The sequence below is a fragment of the Hemiscyllium ocellatum genome, chromosome 3, assembly GCF_020745735.1.
Source record: "Hemiscyllium ocellatum isolate sHemOce1 chromosome 3, sHemOce1.pat.X.cur, whole genome shotgun sequence".
Taxonomy (NCBI): Eukaryota; Metazoa; Chordata; class Chondrichthyes; order Orectolobiformes; family Hemiscylliidae; genus Hemiscyllium; species Hemiscyllium ocellatum.
Window position 1 is genome coordinate 73,133,697 of NC_083403.1, and position 17,489 is coordinate 73,151,185.

A 17,489-nucleotide genomic window follows, 5' to 3' on the forward strand; every position below is an offset into this window, starting at 1 on the left:
CATATTTAATGGCAGAAGAAACTTGAAGGCTAAATAGCCTAGATCTACTTCTAATCATATCTTCATAAGCAGCTTATCAAATGCATCAAAGGGTATTTATAATTTGTAAATGCATGTATAATATATATCAAGAATATACAGACAATATGCAATTGACTTGCATCTCCAACCAATTAATAGTTGAATTTTTTTTTTTCAAAGGTACCGTCTGTAAATAACTTAATGATAGAAACTATATAAAATTAATACCCGCCAGTAGGAAAGAAATTACCCAAAAAAACCTGGCAGTGGTTTGTAGTTAAATTAATTCTAGATGTCAAAGGGATATTGCTATCTTAACTGAGGGACAATTTCAGTTGATGCATTTTGAATTCCTGGTTTTGTTATTTACTGGTTGTGAGGAGTATATTTTCATACTCTACACATGATTTTTGATCACTGATTTATCAAAAGAAAACAATGGGCAGAAACCTCCAAACCCTCGAACAGTGTGGGCAATGGAGAGAAATTTGAAAGAATGTGACATAAAAAAAATGACAATTTCTGAGTTTCATCAAATATTTCAACAATCTTATCAAGGGTCTTATCTGCATGCATTGACATCTTCCTAGCTAATTTTGCCTCACTTCTATGCAGTTTAGGATTCTCCCAGGTATCAGCAAGAACTAGGTAGCGCCAATTCCTAACTCAGATGTGTAAGTAGTAAGTGAGCAGCTGCACCTTGCTGGTATCTTCTCCAAACTTTCATGCTAGCCATTGTTTCTCAACATCTTGTGGTATAGCCCACCTCATTACATAGTTATGCCCTAATCAAACTCAGGAGAACTTCAGCATTTTGTGACAGTACTTTGGAACTTACCCTAACATATCTCACCAGAACCTTACACTACAATGCTCATGGCAAGTCGCTTTGCACACAGGGGCATATATTCACCTCATCCATCTGCAAAGGATGCATCTCAGGACTCTTAGTTCATGTTCTTTCAGCTAACTCACTTTGTGTTTACTTGGACAATTATAGTACCTCTGCTTTGCCTTGCTTTAAAGTGCAGTACAGTTTTATTCAGAACAAAAGGTTTACAGCATCTCTGTCCTGATTTTCAAGGCTTGCCAGCATGTACAGTCAATGGAGTTGAAAACACTGCTGTATGCACCGTGCTACATCAATGCCACACCCACAACATGTGTCCACAGCAAACACACTGTGTAACTGTGTATAATTCAACCAAATGGTCATGTCTGGAAATCAATAAGGGATCGTCATAAGTCAAATCCCAGCAGTCTATGGAGTGTAGGTAAGGCAGTTGAGGAGCTGTTGAGACAGTCAAGGGCTGGTCTGTCCTTAGCCAGGGCTGTCCACACTAATTGGTCCAGGATGTAGTCCTTGGTCAGTGCTGGGAGTTTGGGCAATAAAGATCAAGGGGTGTTATCAGAGACAAGTATTTAGCTATACTGTGGGATTGTAACCATTGTACTAGGATAGAGAGGAAATAATAACTTGGTTAACTCCAAATATAAGGATGGGTTTTGATATTGTATGGATAATATGGGGTAATGCGAAAGGACTTTTTATACAGAATTCTCCGAGTAAAACGTGAGGTCTGCAGATGCTGGAGATCAGGGATGATGAAGGGCTTATGCCCGAAACTTCGAATTTCCTGTTCCTTGGATGCTGCCTGACCTGCTGCGCTTTAACCAGCAACACATTTTCAGCTACAGAATTCTCCATCATGTTTTAATTGTGGAACAGTGGAATGGCTATGAGATAGATCTGGGCAGGGAATAGGGAATATTCCTCGTTAAATAAAAAGGTTGGATGGGAAGATGGAAAGCATCAAAGCTGTTGGGGCTGGCAAGGACACAGGAGAGAACATAAAGGGTTGCGATGGTGGGGGTGGGGTGTTGATTATCAGGCAGAGCCCAGAACTCATTCTCAGGAGTGAGACCTGAATACTGTTCCAGCTTTAACCAAATCTCAAATGCCAGTACACACTAGTGTGTGGGGTAACTTTGCCTTATTTTGTCTGTGGGTGATGTGAGGATGGTGCAATTGGTACGATTACAATCAGCAAGCATCCATTAATCCAATGATGACAAACATCTGAGATTACTATGCATGTGCAGCTCACACACTGACCAGCAATGAATAACTGCAAATCTTGATCAAAAGAAATAATGGCCACGTCATTGATCATGAAAGATCTATGAAGTATGGAATGTATTGGAACAGTTTGGTGAGGCGCATAGCAGGATCTGACCCACAAGCCTTCAGTATTATTACAGGAATACTGTCAGGGTCGAAGACCTTTGCAGTATCCAGTATCTTCAACTGTTTCTTGGTGTCATGTGGACTGAATTGAATTGAGGATCTCTGATGGCAGCCGAGATAGAGTTTGTGTTGTATATATCTACGTAAGGTGTAATATCTCAGAAATCTATGTGAAGGCATTTCATGGTTCTCTTTCTGGAAGGCCTCCATGTCCTACTATATCACAACCTATATTAAATTCTTATGTGTTTGATACAACAGTTTGGGATTCACATCAGTGAAACAGTGTTATGTTTCTAATCTTTTTGACATTGGTGTAGAGCACCCATTCGGATGGATCCAGTAGTTACATTCGTGTAAAGAGAGTGTTGATTTATTGTAAAGAATTAAAGCAAGCCTGGAAAGATCAGCAGCCTCTGGCAGACACTGAACAGCCTCCACATGAAGAAGCTGTGAAAGAAGGTGAACCAAGATGAGGAGGATGTTCAACAAGCTAACAATCTGCCAATGCCACTGGCCCCAGTTCCTCCAGATGACTAAAGATCAATGCTGAGCAGGTAGAGAATGTTCCAGAATACTGTAACAGAAATGTGACATCTTCTGAAGCAGGACTGCTATTCTGAAAGAGTGTGTTGTCATCCCATCACAGTGGCTATTAAAGTGTCAGCACCACTTACATTTTTATGCGACTATCACAATGGCTCAATGGTCAGCACTGCTGCCTAATAGCACCAGGGTCCCAGGTTCGATTCCAGCCTCGGGCGACTGTCTGTGTGGAGTTTGCACATTCTCCCTGTGTCTGTGTGGGATTCCTCCGGGTGCTCCAGTTTCCTCCCACAGTCCAAAGATGTGCAGGTCAGGTGAATTGGACATGTTAAATTGCCCATAGTGTTAGGTGCATTAGTCAGAGGGAAATGGGTCTGAGTGCATTGCTCTTTGGAGGGTCGGTGTGGACTTGTTGGGCTGAAGGGCCTGTTTCCACACTGTAGAGAATCTAATATAATCCAAACATTCACTGGGACCTTTGTGGATTCCTCAATCCTCAACCCCCAAAATGTATGAAGGATGTTACAAATACAATTTGTGACACTATCAGTGCTATAGTCCTGAAGGTCGGATTCGCAGATACCACTGGCTTCTCCCAGGTGCATAAACCATCTACACGTCATATGAAGAGTTCCACATTGTATGGCAACAGATTTCAGAAACAGAAAAGAGTTCCACACAACCAATTTCCAACTCAACTGTGATAACTGCTGCCATACCTTGGAGGTCCATGGCAGTTAGTATGAAAGGTGCCATGATGCCCTATATTTTTGATAACTAAAATTTCCACCTCATTTGAAGAGCCAAATGCTATACAGCAATGGCTGCTGATAAACAGGGGCTACCCTCTCTAAGCATGGTTGATGACTCCTTTGTGAAACACCCTGACTGAGGCAGAATGCAGACACAACACAGCTCACTTATTATCAGGGCCATCAGGGAACAGACAATTGGGTTCCTCAAGATGAGGTTCTCATTTTTGATTGATCTGGAGCAGAGTTGCATTACATCCCAGACTGATCTTGATGCATTCTCGTCATGTGCTAAGCTCTGCGCATGGGAACATGCAAACTGAGGATATTATGAATGAGGAGAGCTGGGACAGCAACAGCAGTCTTTGGAAATTGAAGATGAGGACGTTAAGAAGCAGGAATACCACTTTCACCATGATAAAACAATGCAGCATTTAGTTGTAACCTGCCAGCCAGAACTTAAATGATACTCACTTCTAAGAGATCGAAGTTGGGTGAATACATCAATATTGAAAATAAATTACAAACAGCATGCAGGTGAAGGAGTCAGGTACTTATGGTGTGTTCTGAGAGAAGACTATTGAAGAGCTTGCGTGTGGTTCCTCATATGTTTGAGAGCCTGCTTACATAATTCTGCATCCTTCAGAGAAAGGGGCACTTTTATTAATCTTATTAATGACCGAAACCATGGAGTCATCTTCTGTCTGGGCCCGAGCTGGTGCCTGTTTTCTAGTGGTGCTCTGAGTGTCAGCTACCTGGCACTCCTTCCATGACCAGTTATGGAGTTTTGCCAGTGTTCTGCTCACCAGATTGCGCCCCCAAATTTAATCTAGATAAAGTACCGAAGTGAAAATATCTGAAATGGGTGCACTCTGGTTCTGAGGGATCTGCAGCTTTTTCCTCACAGGTGGAGGAGAAGCTGATGGACAAAGAATCTAGCCTCTTCAGGATGCAGAGTCTGTTGGTGCTGGTGAGAGGGAATGATTTGCAAAAGAGGGCCTGAAACTTAAGAATGTTACAAATATGTTCACTGGTGGCATTAGTGGAGCAACATAGCACAGCACAATGAAGCACGATTGGTTGCTGAGACAGGAAAATATCTTCATCCCCACATTAGCAGTCCCAACCCTTCCTGCCAGCTCCCTTGTCTTCTCCTCATAGACAGTAAGGAGAGGAATGCTGTACTTTTTGGTCCAGGTGCACCAGCCTTTTGGATCTATAATGAGAACATTTGTCCTGGAATGAAACAAAAGAGAGGGATTGAGTGAGGTGAAAGCAGTTGGAAGAGCTGTTTATGGTGGAGCAGGAGCAGGAGAGATGATGAGGTGACCCAAGTGAGTGAGTAAGAGGCTTAGAGGACATGAGTGCACAGTATATCAGGAGGATGTGGTGGGTGAGATCAACTGAGTGAAGGTGTTGCATTCAACAGTGAGAGTGGCAGAGCAGGGGCCTTGGTGGGAGTTGTGTGTAGTAGCAGAGTTAGAGTGAGTGTGTGAGAGCAGAGAGATGATGGTGACACTTACCCCTGCAGAGTGTGAAAGTTCATTAACCTCCTTGTGGCTTTGTTGCTCATCCTCCAGATCATTGACATGCACTAACTCTGGTTGCCATCTCCAATCAGACTAGCAAGGTTCGGTGCCATGCCCTTCACTGTCAATTTTGAAGGAGAAGGGCAATCTCCCTCTCTACCATCTGACCCACCAGGATCTCCAGATCCCGGTCAGTGAAGCAGAGTGCCATATTCACTTTCTCAGTCTTCTGGTTCTGAAATGTGATGTGCAAAAGACTTCCAATGGCAATTCCTAGCTTTCAGTTTCTGAAATAGTGTGAAATGGAGATTTAAATATAGCACCCACAACATCAATACTGGAAGGTCCGGCAGCTATAAGAACTTCCACCTCCATGAGTTCACAATTGACGCAGAATGGTGCCATGCAGTTTGGATACATAATTAACAATGTGAGTCGTGGAAAATTGTGTAAGGAAATTAAGAAGTCCTCCAAGAGATTCCTCAAAGTTTGTTCTTTGTTAAAATATGAGGCTATTTAACCCAATAGTTTTAGCTCAAAAATGCATAACACTCTTCAATATCCATACAAAGGCTGCCAATAAACCTCTTAGTGTATTTCAAAATCTATTTATCTCCTAGCTGATTCTCATAAGGATCACCATGGGAACTTGCCACTGCAATGTCTTTACTAAGCATCTCCAACATCTTTACTAATTAAGTCACCATGAGCCTTACAAAGCATGCTTTCAAGAGGAATAAGCAGCTAAGTTACAGGACACAAGATCTGAGAGCGTGGAGTTTGTATATATACTGATATAATTTCTTAATACATTCAGTCTCCTTGTTTCACACAAATTAAAAACAAAAGCAGCAAATACTGGAACCATGAATGAATCAGAATACACAAGGCAGCACACAAATTATATTTCAGCCGTAGATGCTTTCCAAGAATCGGGAAAAATAATTCAATTCATTTGTAATTTTTGCATACTAAATACTAACTTGCCTGTATTTTTCATATATACTGACTGACCTGCTGCATTTGTCTCCAGTTTGATGATCTGTCAGTCATTTGTTATTTCTCTTCACAGTAGAGCTGGAGGCCACAAGCTACTGGGAAAGGTTAAGTTTTGAAGTCAGGGAGTAGGGTTGTGACAATTTGCTATGGAAACCACCAGAGGGACATTTCATATTGTGTGCACACAGTCACCAGCAGTAACAGGAAAGGCACTGACTGCATGATGTATGACAGTCTGAAAATATTGTTTGTGAACACCGGTGTACACCTATAACATCCATGTTCTTCTCTGGAGAAAATGACAGCTTGTGCACATGAAAGCTAAATTTATAGGCCACATTTAAATAAAATTGTGTGAAGAATAATGTGATTATTTTGTTTCCTCAGGAGTAGCTAATGGAGTTGATGGAAAACACGACAAAAGGTCACTGAAGTAAATGTGAACATAATTCTTGACCTGTGGTTTGATTGGTTATGCTACAGTAGTTGCCAGTTACTCATCAGCTATGATATAAAGACACAAAAACCACAATGTCAAAATGACATTTTTGCAGAGGAAGAAAAATTTGAATAAATCAATATTCTTAGCACTCTACGAAAACATCAAATATTTCTCATTGACAGATAAATTCTAGGTGCAGGATGTACGGAAGCAATAGCACTTTTCTCATGACTTCATTTAAACTTGAAATCCTATCATTCATAAATCCATGTTCTCTTGTTCTGTTATACCATTATATTCATTTGCAGATATATTATGCCAACATGCTTACTGATGAGTAATGATTAGAGTGGTGCTGGAAAAACAAAGCAGGTCAGGCAGCATCCGAGAAGCAGGAAAATGTAGATTTTCCTGCTTCTCGAATGCTGCCTGACCTGCTGTGCTTTTCCAGCACCACTCTAATCTTGACTCTAATCTCCATCATTTGCAGTAGCCACTTCCGCCACATCTACTGATTAGTCATTGTAAGCTTTTGAACTGATAGATCTTATTTGAACTTCAAATCATGATCATTACAAAAAGGACACAAGTGCTTTCATTGTTGAAACTGGTATGATGTTGCATAAAACATTGCAAAAACTACCAAAACCCATTAACCAATTCTGCATTGCATTTATTATGTGAATATCTGCAATGATAACAAAACAAATGACTTACTGTGAACGACTGATCCTGCAGGTTTCTTTAGTGGTGGTTTCTTTTCTGGAGATTTTACTAGTTCCGGAGCTGGAGTGACTGCAGGAGCCGCTGAAAATCCTGGAATGAAAAGATGTATTCAGTTACATGAAAATGACGAAACTGAAGAGAATGTGATCAGAAATTTTAAGAACACTTTGCAAGATTATTTATATTATTTCATTAGTTCCACTCAACCTTAGCATTAAAATAGAGAAGCACAAGAACCCTCCTGCAACTACAATAATGACTTATACAATGAAGACTGCTCTACACTTCACTATGTATCATGACCATATTAGTACCTTCTCTATTTTATATTTTACATTGAATCATGTTATGAGGCTAATAAGCATTCAAACCCAACTGGTGCAAGTAACATGCACATAAATGAGTTTGGTACAAAAATATAATTTAGGAGCAGGATTAAGACCATTCAGCCCTTTGAACCTTCTCCTCCATTCAGTAAGGTTATGGATTATACAATTGTTGCCTCAACTCCACTTTCCTGCCTCCCTAATGCCTTTGGGCTCCTTTGTTCATCCAAAATGTTTCTAGGGATTATGCCCAGAAGATTGATTCTCCTGTTCCTCAGATGCTGCCTGACCTGCTGTGCTTTTCCAGCACTACACTTTTTGATCAAAACCTATGTTTCTCTTTAAAAGATTCAATGATCCCATCTCCATCACTGTCTGGGAAGACAATGTGATGGATTCACAGCCATCTGAGAGAAAACAAAATATTCTAAACTGCATTATAAATATCAGATCACTTATTTTTCAGAACCTCCCGTTCTAGTGTCCACCACAATGGGAAATATCTCAGTATCCACCCTGTTAAGTCCTCTCGATCTTATACTTTGTTAAAAATATCTCTCCTACTTCTAACTTCCACAGGTTACAGGCCCAATCTGTTCTGGTATGTCCTGATAAGATGCTCCCTGAATCCTAGAAATTGATGAAATTTTCTCTGAACTGCTTTAAATACAATTATATCCTTTTTTTAAAAACAGGGGACCGATACTCTACACATTTCTCCAAGTGCGGACAGCACAACATATTAAATAGAATTTAATATGAAATAAGACAATGCACCCCCACCCCCATTGTGGGCACAGTGGTTAGCACTGCTGCCTCACAGCACCAGAGACCCGGGTTCAATTCCCGACTCAGGCGACCGACTGTGTAGAGTTTGCACATTCTCCCCGTGTCACAAAGATGTGCAGGTCAGGTGAATTGGCCATGCTAAAATGCCTGTAATGTTAGGTAAAGGTGTAAATGTAGGGGAATGGGTGGGTGCAGGTCGGTGTGGGCCGAATGGCCTGTTTCCACACTGTAAGTAATCTAATCTAAATACTAACATGGCAGAATTCAATAGGTTTTGAGAACCAATATGAAGGTATAAAAGTGTGCTGTTCAGTGAAAGCTTATGAGTGTTATTCATGATATTTTGGGACCAAAATTTGATAGCAACTACAAACAAATAAGAAGTATATTCATTGGTGCTCATGCCTGCAAACAGCATACAATTTTCGTGCTCCTTTCTTATTTAAATGATGGCAACATGCAGCCTAATGTAAAATGCCCTGCTGATCGGCTGCATGCTGAACTTGAGGCTCATTTACCTCATCCTCAAATGTCATACACTTACGAGTGAAGCAATGTTCCATTCACACCATTACCTCAGTCAACCTTCTATCAGCTAGGGCTCAAAACAAACATTAGAGCTTCACTTTCCAATGACAACTATTTAATCATGCCAGCTGCAAATCTAAAATGAGGCATCAGTCTTGCTGACACAATCTTTGCACTGCCCAAGATGGTGTGCAACTGAAGACAGCAGGAAGAAATCTGCAAAGAACACACACATAGCATGTCCTCAACCCCAGATAAATGTTAGTGCTCCTCATTACTCAAGCTCACCATTATTCAAGCTGCCATGACTGGATCCATGGAGAAGGTGAGGATTGCAGATGCTGGAGATCAGAGTCAAAAAGTGTGGTGATGGAAAAGTATAGCCAGTCAGGCAGCATCCAAGGAGCAGTAGAGTTGGCGATTCAAGCATATACTCTTCATTGGGCTGGGTCCATGACCAGTCTTGGTTAAAACCATTGAAAATGGTAGCATTTTCACATCCAACCATCCTTTTCACATCCTACATTCCTTTTATCCCAAAATCTCTCCTGGTAAACAAGCTGCAGATTGAGATTACACTAAGGACACACCTTATGTTTACCTTCATCTTTACTACTTTTTAAAATTTTTACAGATACCCAAGTATTGCAACCTGACTTGTCAGAAGCAAGAATAGGAAAGGAAGGAGAAGGCTGACAATAGCACTATCTAGGAAGACCAGACCAGGCAAAAATATATGGAAGGCTGGGATTAAGAGAATACACAAGGATAATTAGTGGAGTTTTGTGTGGACTAATATATAGCTTGCTTGATAAAGTTTTGAATTATTTGTTTCATAGTGGCTTTTATTTTAGCATTATGACCAAGAGGCTGCTCCAATGATTAGCATTAGAGGTAAGGTGTGGAACTGCTGACGTTAGGGAAATTGGGGTGCAACTGGAACACAAGGCACACCACAGACCCAAATCTTGTGGCTTAAAGTTCTACACACTTGTAAGGGGACAAATCTGAATGGCTTGTAGAATACACCAAAGTTACTTATTATTTACTGGCAAATCTGAAGCACTATTTCATGGTCAGCCAAACTAATAAGAAGCAGAGGCTTGAGCCAAAGCATTGAAACATCTTCATAGAGTTCATACTTAGGGGGAGTTTGGACAAAGATTGATCAAACACCTGTTCGGTGACATCATGGTAAGTCTACATCATTCAACTATCGGAGAAAACCGAACCTTGTAGCTGCATATGATCTTGTAATCATGTAAAAGTCAAATGTGATTACTAATATTATTAATATTATAACTCTGAGAAACTTCTTCACTTCTATTATTACAGCGAGTTTTTGCAGGTGATGGTTGCAAGATTAGCTCCACCTAATCTGCTCATGATTTTGACCCAGTGATCAGTAAGGAAAGGAATTACCTTCAAATCAGATTGGACAGGAACCAAAAGGTGGGCCTTTGTCTTTCTAAGCTCTCATATCTCACAAGAAGAGTTGCTGACCCTACCTGTAACTGTGCGCATTATTATTAATGTGTGCTAGTGGTGGACAGTGCCATTATTTAAGATGAAAAATGAAGTATCAGTTAAGCAGTTTGACTTGTCCTAGATGCTGCCAAATTGCTTGAGTGTTGTCTGAGCTGCACTCATCTACACAATTGAAGAAAGAATATTCCAACCAACTCCTTGCACCTTGTGGATGATGGAACAGCTTTAGAGAGTCAAGAGGTGAGTTATTCGCTACTGAATGTCCAGCCTTCAATTTGTAATTGTAGCCGCAGCACTCATTTGGCTGATGCATAATGTTTCGGATCAATGTAATTTCCAAGATATTGATACCGGGAGACTAAGTGATGGTAATCACATTGAATGTCAAAGAGAGATGCTGAGAATTTCTTCTGTTTTGTGGATAGCACTTGCCACTATCACCCCAAGGTTGATGCTGTCAAGGATGTTCTGCATGCAGGCCTGAACAGCTTCACTATCTGAGGAATTGCAAGAAAATCAAACACTGCAATTATGAGCAAACAACAGCCCCCTTCCCTTTGTTATGACGGAGGGAATGTCAGTGATGTAGCAGCTGCTATGATTTTTTCTGGGACATTGTCCTAAGGGAACTTCTGTGGTAGTTGCCTGGGGCTGAGTGGCTCAGCCTTCAAAAACAAAATCTCATCCTTACAGTGGGAGTTTTGCTCCCATTTTTATTGATTTCAATTTTACAAGAGCTCCTTGATGCCACACACTGTAAAATAGGGTCTGGTGTGTAATAGGAAAGCACATGGTAGTCTAATGAGAAGATGAGCTATCTGAAACAAATTGCAGATCTCTACCTCTGAATACAACATCTCCCCCATCTTTTTTCCCATAATCATTAGATATTTATTTGTCTTTTAATAATTGCATTTATCATAAACCCAACTCCTTCCAGCCCACCTCCACCAAAATGTCTCCAGACCTGGATATTTTCCTACTTTGCCAGAACACATTCTCTTTAATTTCAAGGTTGAAACTTATTGACCTTGATTCTATTCTTAACAGTGTGAGGTACAAGTTCCTTTTTATTGAAAGATCTTTTATTCCTTGAATTTCCCTCTATGAGGATTTCTTTCCTTCTAAAACAGGCAACTGTTCCATTGCCACATCTGGGAGATGTTAAATCTCATAAATTTCCTCAATGGAGGATGTCTTCCCTGCTAAAATGGGCAATTGTTCCATTACAGTCTCCAGAAGACCCTTAATTTCATCAAGTTCCTTCAGTGAGGACAGCAGTTCAATTGAAACATTTTATTCTTTTTTGCAGTATTCTGGCTCTTTAGGCCAGGTAATTTTCTCAATTTGACCGTATCTGGATCTGTGGCCTGTGGAAATTGATCATCCCATCTAACTGGCAGCTTCCATGGGACTGTATGCACATCTTCAATCTGTGCTGCACGATCTGTGTTGGTCAACTTGAATGCTTTAATTCACTCTCAATGACTGTGGTATTGGCAAAACAAATATGCTAGTTTTTTTCAGTTGTACTACATGACGATTGCTTCTTGCTTGATGTGATCTCTGTCATTTGTACTGGTGATTCTTTCTCAGGATATAAAGAAATGAAATATAGGATCTGAACTTGCATGTTTTCAGTATTTTAAATTAGATTTGATTCTGTGTTGCAGCTCTGAATTCCAACAGCTGGAGATTCATCGATGAGAATACCTGGGATATCCAGCTTATTAGCTCTCTCATTACCTGAATTGCCTCACAAACTTTACCGATTCTTGCAATCTGAACTCTCTTCAGTGTCGATAGCAATTAAAAGCATTTCTGCCAATCTTTTTTTGTCACAGATTTCCATCCTGTTGTCAGTATTAAAAAGTATACTTATACAACAAAATTAATCACAATGCATTCTACCTTCTAGTCCTTATTCCCTAAGCCTTGGAAGTGCTATGACATCCTCCTTTGTTCCTTTTTTTCATCTATTGTTCAATGACTGGCTGTTCCTGTAACAGTTGCGACATAACTGGCTATTACTCAACCAATGTGACCACTGGTGTGCCACAAGGATCACTGCTGGGTTCACTGTGTTTCATCATTTATATAAATGATTTGGATCTGAACATAGGAGGTATCATTAGTAAATTTGCAGACAACATCAAAATTGGAAGTTTAGTGGACAGCGAAGGAGATTACCTCAGCATACAAATGGACCATGATCAGATGGGCCAATGGGCTGAGGAGTGGCAGATGGAGTTTAATTTAGATAAATGTGAGGTGCTGCATTTTGGAAAGGCAAATGAGGGCAGAACTTATACACTTAATGGTAAGGTCCTGGGGAATGTTGCTGAACAAAGAGACCTTGGAGTGCAGGTTCACAGTTCCTTGAATGTGGAGTCACAGGTAGGTAAGATAATGAAGAAGGCATTTGGTATGCTTTCCTTTATTGGTCAGAGCATTGAGTGTTGGAGTTGGGAGGTTATATTGCGGCTGTACAGGACATTGGTTAGACCGCTTTTGTAATATTGTGTGCAATTCTGGTCTCCCTCCTGTGGGAACGATGTTGTGAAACTTGAAAGGTTCAGAAAACATTTATAAGGATGTTGCCAGGGTTGGAGGGTTTGAGCTATACAGAGAAGCTGAATAGACTGGGCTGTTTTCCATGGAGGGTTGGAGGCTTAGGGTGGCCATATGGAAGTTTATAACATCATGACGGGCATGGATAGAGTAAAAAGACAAAGTCCTTACCCTGGGGTGTGCAAGTCCAGAACTAGTGGTTATACGTTTAGGGTGAGAGGGCAAATATTTAAAAGAGATCTAAGGGGCAACGTTTTTACACAAAGGGTGGTGCATGTATGAATGAGCTGCCAGAGGAAGTGGTGCAGGCTTCAATTACAACATTTAAAAGAAATCTGGATACGTAAATGAATAGTAAGGGTTTGTAGGGATATGGGCAAAGTGCTGGCAAGTAGGACTAGATTAGGATATCTGGTTGTCATGAACAAGTTGGACCAAAGGGTCTGTTTCCATGCTGTACATCTCTATGACTCTATGACTAAATAGTTTCTTGATTCAATCTCATTTAATTCCTTCCATTAATTGAAGAAAAGTCAGGGTTCGAATTCAGTCTGAAGAGTAAGCCTAAAGTCACTTGTCTCTTGCAAATTTTGCATTGAGAATCCTGATCTAAATGACTTTCTGACCTTTTCAAAGAAAGCTACCTTCACAGAACTAAAATCACACACCTGACCCTACTTTAAAGTCTGATTCCTAAATGATAACACATTTATCACAAACATATTAGACTTCGTCCTTCAGACAAGACATTAATGTGAGTTGCTTTCCACATTTTTATGGATATTGAAAATGTTGAGTAGTTGTAACTATTCAAAGAACAACAAAGATTTCTCTCACAATGTCAGAAATTGAAGAAACTCAGCAGGTCTTGCAGTATCTGTGAAGGAAAGCAGAGTTAATGTGAACATCAACTAGCCACGAAATGACACGACCAGCTATCCCTAGTAGCCACACATGCAGAAAACAAGCAACATGAATTCGACTGGGAAAACACTACTATCACAGGGCAAGCCAGACAGAGAACAGCCAGGGAATTCCTAGAGGCATGGCATTCATCCACAAACTCCATCAACAAACACATCGACCTGGACCCAATATACCAACCACTACAGCGGACAGCTGAAACTGACAACCGGAAGCGGCAAGGACAGACCACCATAAATACCGGAAGAAACATCAAAGAAGCGCTTCACAGGAGGCTCCAAAGCACTGATGATGTCGCCTAGCCAGGGGACGAAACGTTTACAACAAAAACTTCCAGCTCGGCGAACAGAACCACAACCACGAGCACCCGAGCTACAAATCTTCGCACAAACTTTGAGCAGAGTTAATGTTTCAGGTTCAGAGACCGTGGACCTTGCTGAGTTTCTCCAGTAACTTCTGTTTTTGTTTGAGATTTCCAGCAACTTCAGTTCTTTGTTTTATTATAGTAGAGTTCTCCTCATAACTTCTCTTATCCAACATTATCGCAATAGTTTGACTTTCACTTAATTCATTGCTGCAGAATTTTGCTGTGTGCAAAGTGATTACTGCACCTGCTATAAAACATAACAGCATTTTCAAATCAGCTAATTGTCTGTGAAGTGCTTTGGGCTGTTTCTGGCAGAAGTGATAAAGTACTGTTTAAGCACAGGTCATAATCCAAATATTAAATTATGTGGTGCTAATCAATATTGAGTAGTGTTGCAAGTCACATTGCCAAAAATGCATTTAGAAGTTCTGCTAAAACTCCACTAATTTGGGCTAGTGATAAGCTGAAAAAGTAAAGAATTCCAAGATAATTCTATTATAAGGGAACAGTACAGAAAATAAGAGAGTAAACTAGCATGAGACATAAGGTAGCTGCAGAGATAATGGATGCACTATCCACTAAATCCAATGATTTTATCTTTCAGAATTCATCACATTCTAAAAGTGTTCCTTAGTATTGGAAGATAATTAAAATGTCTCTGCTATTTAATAAAGGAGGAGACTGAAGATTGGGAACCACGGGGTCAGTTCACCAACATTATTAGCAGGAAAAATGCTAAAATCTCTTATTCAGGATGTGGCAACAGAGAACTTAGAAAATCATTGTATGATTATGTAGAGTCAACACAGATTAATGAACTGGTAATCATATTTGAAGACTTTAAGGATATATCTGGTAGGATGGATAAGGGGAAGACAATGGAGATTTTTGCATTTCCAGCAATTGTTGAATGACATGTCACATAAGAGATTACTATACAACATTAGGGCTCATGGGATTAGGGTATTAAGGTGGATTGAGGATTTTAATGGACACAATACAATAGAACTAAATCAGACATATTCAACTGACAGTCTAGAAGTTATCAAGGCAAACATAAAATTAGACCACCCAATTTCAATCACTGAGCTACAAAATGCTGAGGATGGTTCAGTACGTATTGAGTGGAAATGCATCTCCAATGAAATGTTGACATATTTATTGAAGCATATTATCAGCAGTAAGTATCATTTGACCAAGTATAGCAAGAAAAAGTCTTAAAAGAAATTGGATTCAACAGGAAACATGGAGGCGAATGCTTCACTGTCTGAAATCATACCTAGTACAAAAGTTGATGATTTTGGTTATTCAATGGTGATCATCTCAGCATCAGGATATCTTTGAAGGAGCTCCTCAGGATTAAACTATCTTCAGCTGTTTCATCAATGACCTTTCTTCCATCATAAGGTCAGAAATGGTTCATTGATGATTGCACTATAGTCAGCATCATTCCCAACGCTTCACATATTGACATAGCCTATGTCTGTTTGCAGCCAGACTTGGACACATTCTAAGTCTCAAGCAGTATTAATGGCACTCAAGTACCAGTTTAAACATGAGAGAATGTAAGCATCTTTCCTTGATGTTCAATAGTATTACTATTGTTAACTCTACTGACTTAATAAAGCCTGTCAAACATCCACACAGCACAAGTCAAGAGTGCGATGGAATACACCCCACTTACCTGGATGAGCATATTTTCAATAACCCTTAACAAACTCAACAACATATAAAACATATCAGCCCATTCAACTGGCCCCTTTCCATTAACATTCACTCTCTCCACCAGCAGCGCACTGTGGTAGCAATATATATCTTCTACAGGATACACTGCAACAACACAGCAAAGTTCCTTTGACAGCATCTTCTGAATCCTACCAGATGTATCAACCAAATGATCTGGTCTCAAAGTCAAGGAGTAGTCCTTAATCAAGTCAAGGAGGTGCTGCTGTCAATCACACTGGTATAGTCAGTCAAGAACAAAGCTTGCTCACAGTCCAGGGGCTTAGGTAAGGTTAGTCTTCTGCTTGGGGCAGTCATAGTTTCAGGGTCCATTTCATTACAGCCTGGGGAGTGAGCCACAGTTAGTGCTACACATCAATGAAATTAGCAGGGTGGAGCATATCACAGAGGTGGTGGGCAAAAGCATGGGATGCAGAAAGGACAAGGAAATGGCAGTCATGATATATCAGAGGGGAGGGAAGAGATTGGTTGTGCATGGGAGAGCACAGGATGCTGCTGGCCTCAACAGAGCAACGGTGCAATACAATGGTGGGTATTACCAAATTGGCAAAAGTGAGGACTGCAAATGCTGGAAACCAGAGTTTAGATCAGAGTGGTGCTGGAAAAGCACAGGTCAGGCAGCATCTGAGGAGCAGGAAAATCAACATTTCAGGCAAAAGCCCTTCATCAGGAATAGAGGCCAAATTGGCATTACCAAATTGTTAAGATGAGGCTCAGGAAGGGTTAAGGATGACAGTTGAACTCAGGTTGGGACATGGGAACATGTTGGTGTTCAGTCATGATGGGTTATCTGGGGAATGCTAGGTAGAAGGAGGTCCAAGAGATTAGGGGAATCTGATGAGCAAGCAGAGCCTGGTTATCCAGGTCTAATGTGATCTGCATTTCCTTCCATGATCTGATGATAGTTAAAAGTGACTTGCAAATGTAAAGTAGCTGGAGTCATCACTAAAGTAGGTGTGGCTTGTCAGGCTGATAATGTGAACTCCACTTCTGTGTGATGTGAGTGCCTTCAAGGAGCAATTGCATCAATCATGAACCTGCAGAGTTGCAGTTCACATCATTTGCAATCATGTCTTTGTGCACAGGAACACATGTGTACACGCATATAGGGTGCCAAAGCTGGTCACAGGCAATGGTGACCATATTGTTAGACTTTGTTAATTGCAGATTGTCAGCTTTGTACTGAAGTAACCACAGCTGACATTAAAATTGGAGCCTGCAGGCCACAATGCACATAGCTAATATAAGCTCTGTAGTGTGCAAAGGCACATTGAACCTATCCCCTCTCTGCCTGAACTGTGAGAATAATGAAAGACTCTTTACTTGTAATGGTGTGGAGCTGGGAGGAAAGGAGGTTCAGCGTACATGCAACACTTGATCTTTGGAGCACTCATCAAAATAAGGTCCTATGTCAAGTACCTATATACTTAAGTGTCAAGTACATAATTCTCCTTTCCAGAATACTCCATCTCTCACTCTATAGAGAAGTA

At 40.5% G+C, this 17,489-nt stretch overlaps 1 protein-coding gene across 1 annotated transcript in view; it reads right to left on the bottom strand.

The window, feature by feature from the left end:
• The window catches only part of trdn (triadin), a 426,623-nt gene that overhangs the window by 258,176 nt on the left and 150,958 nt on the right, over positions 1–17,489 (bottom strand). Inside the window, exon 9 of the mRNA XM_060854831.1 lies at positions 7,255–7,353. Coding sequence (XP_060710814.1) covers positions 7,255–7,353 — 99 coding nt within the window. The remainder of the gene's footprint in view (positions 1–7,254; positions 7,354–17,489) is intronic.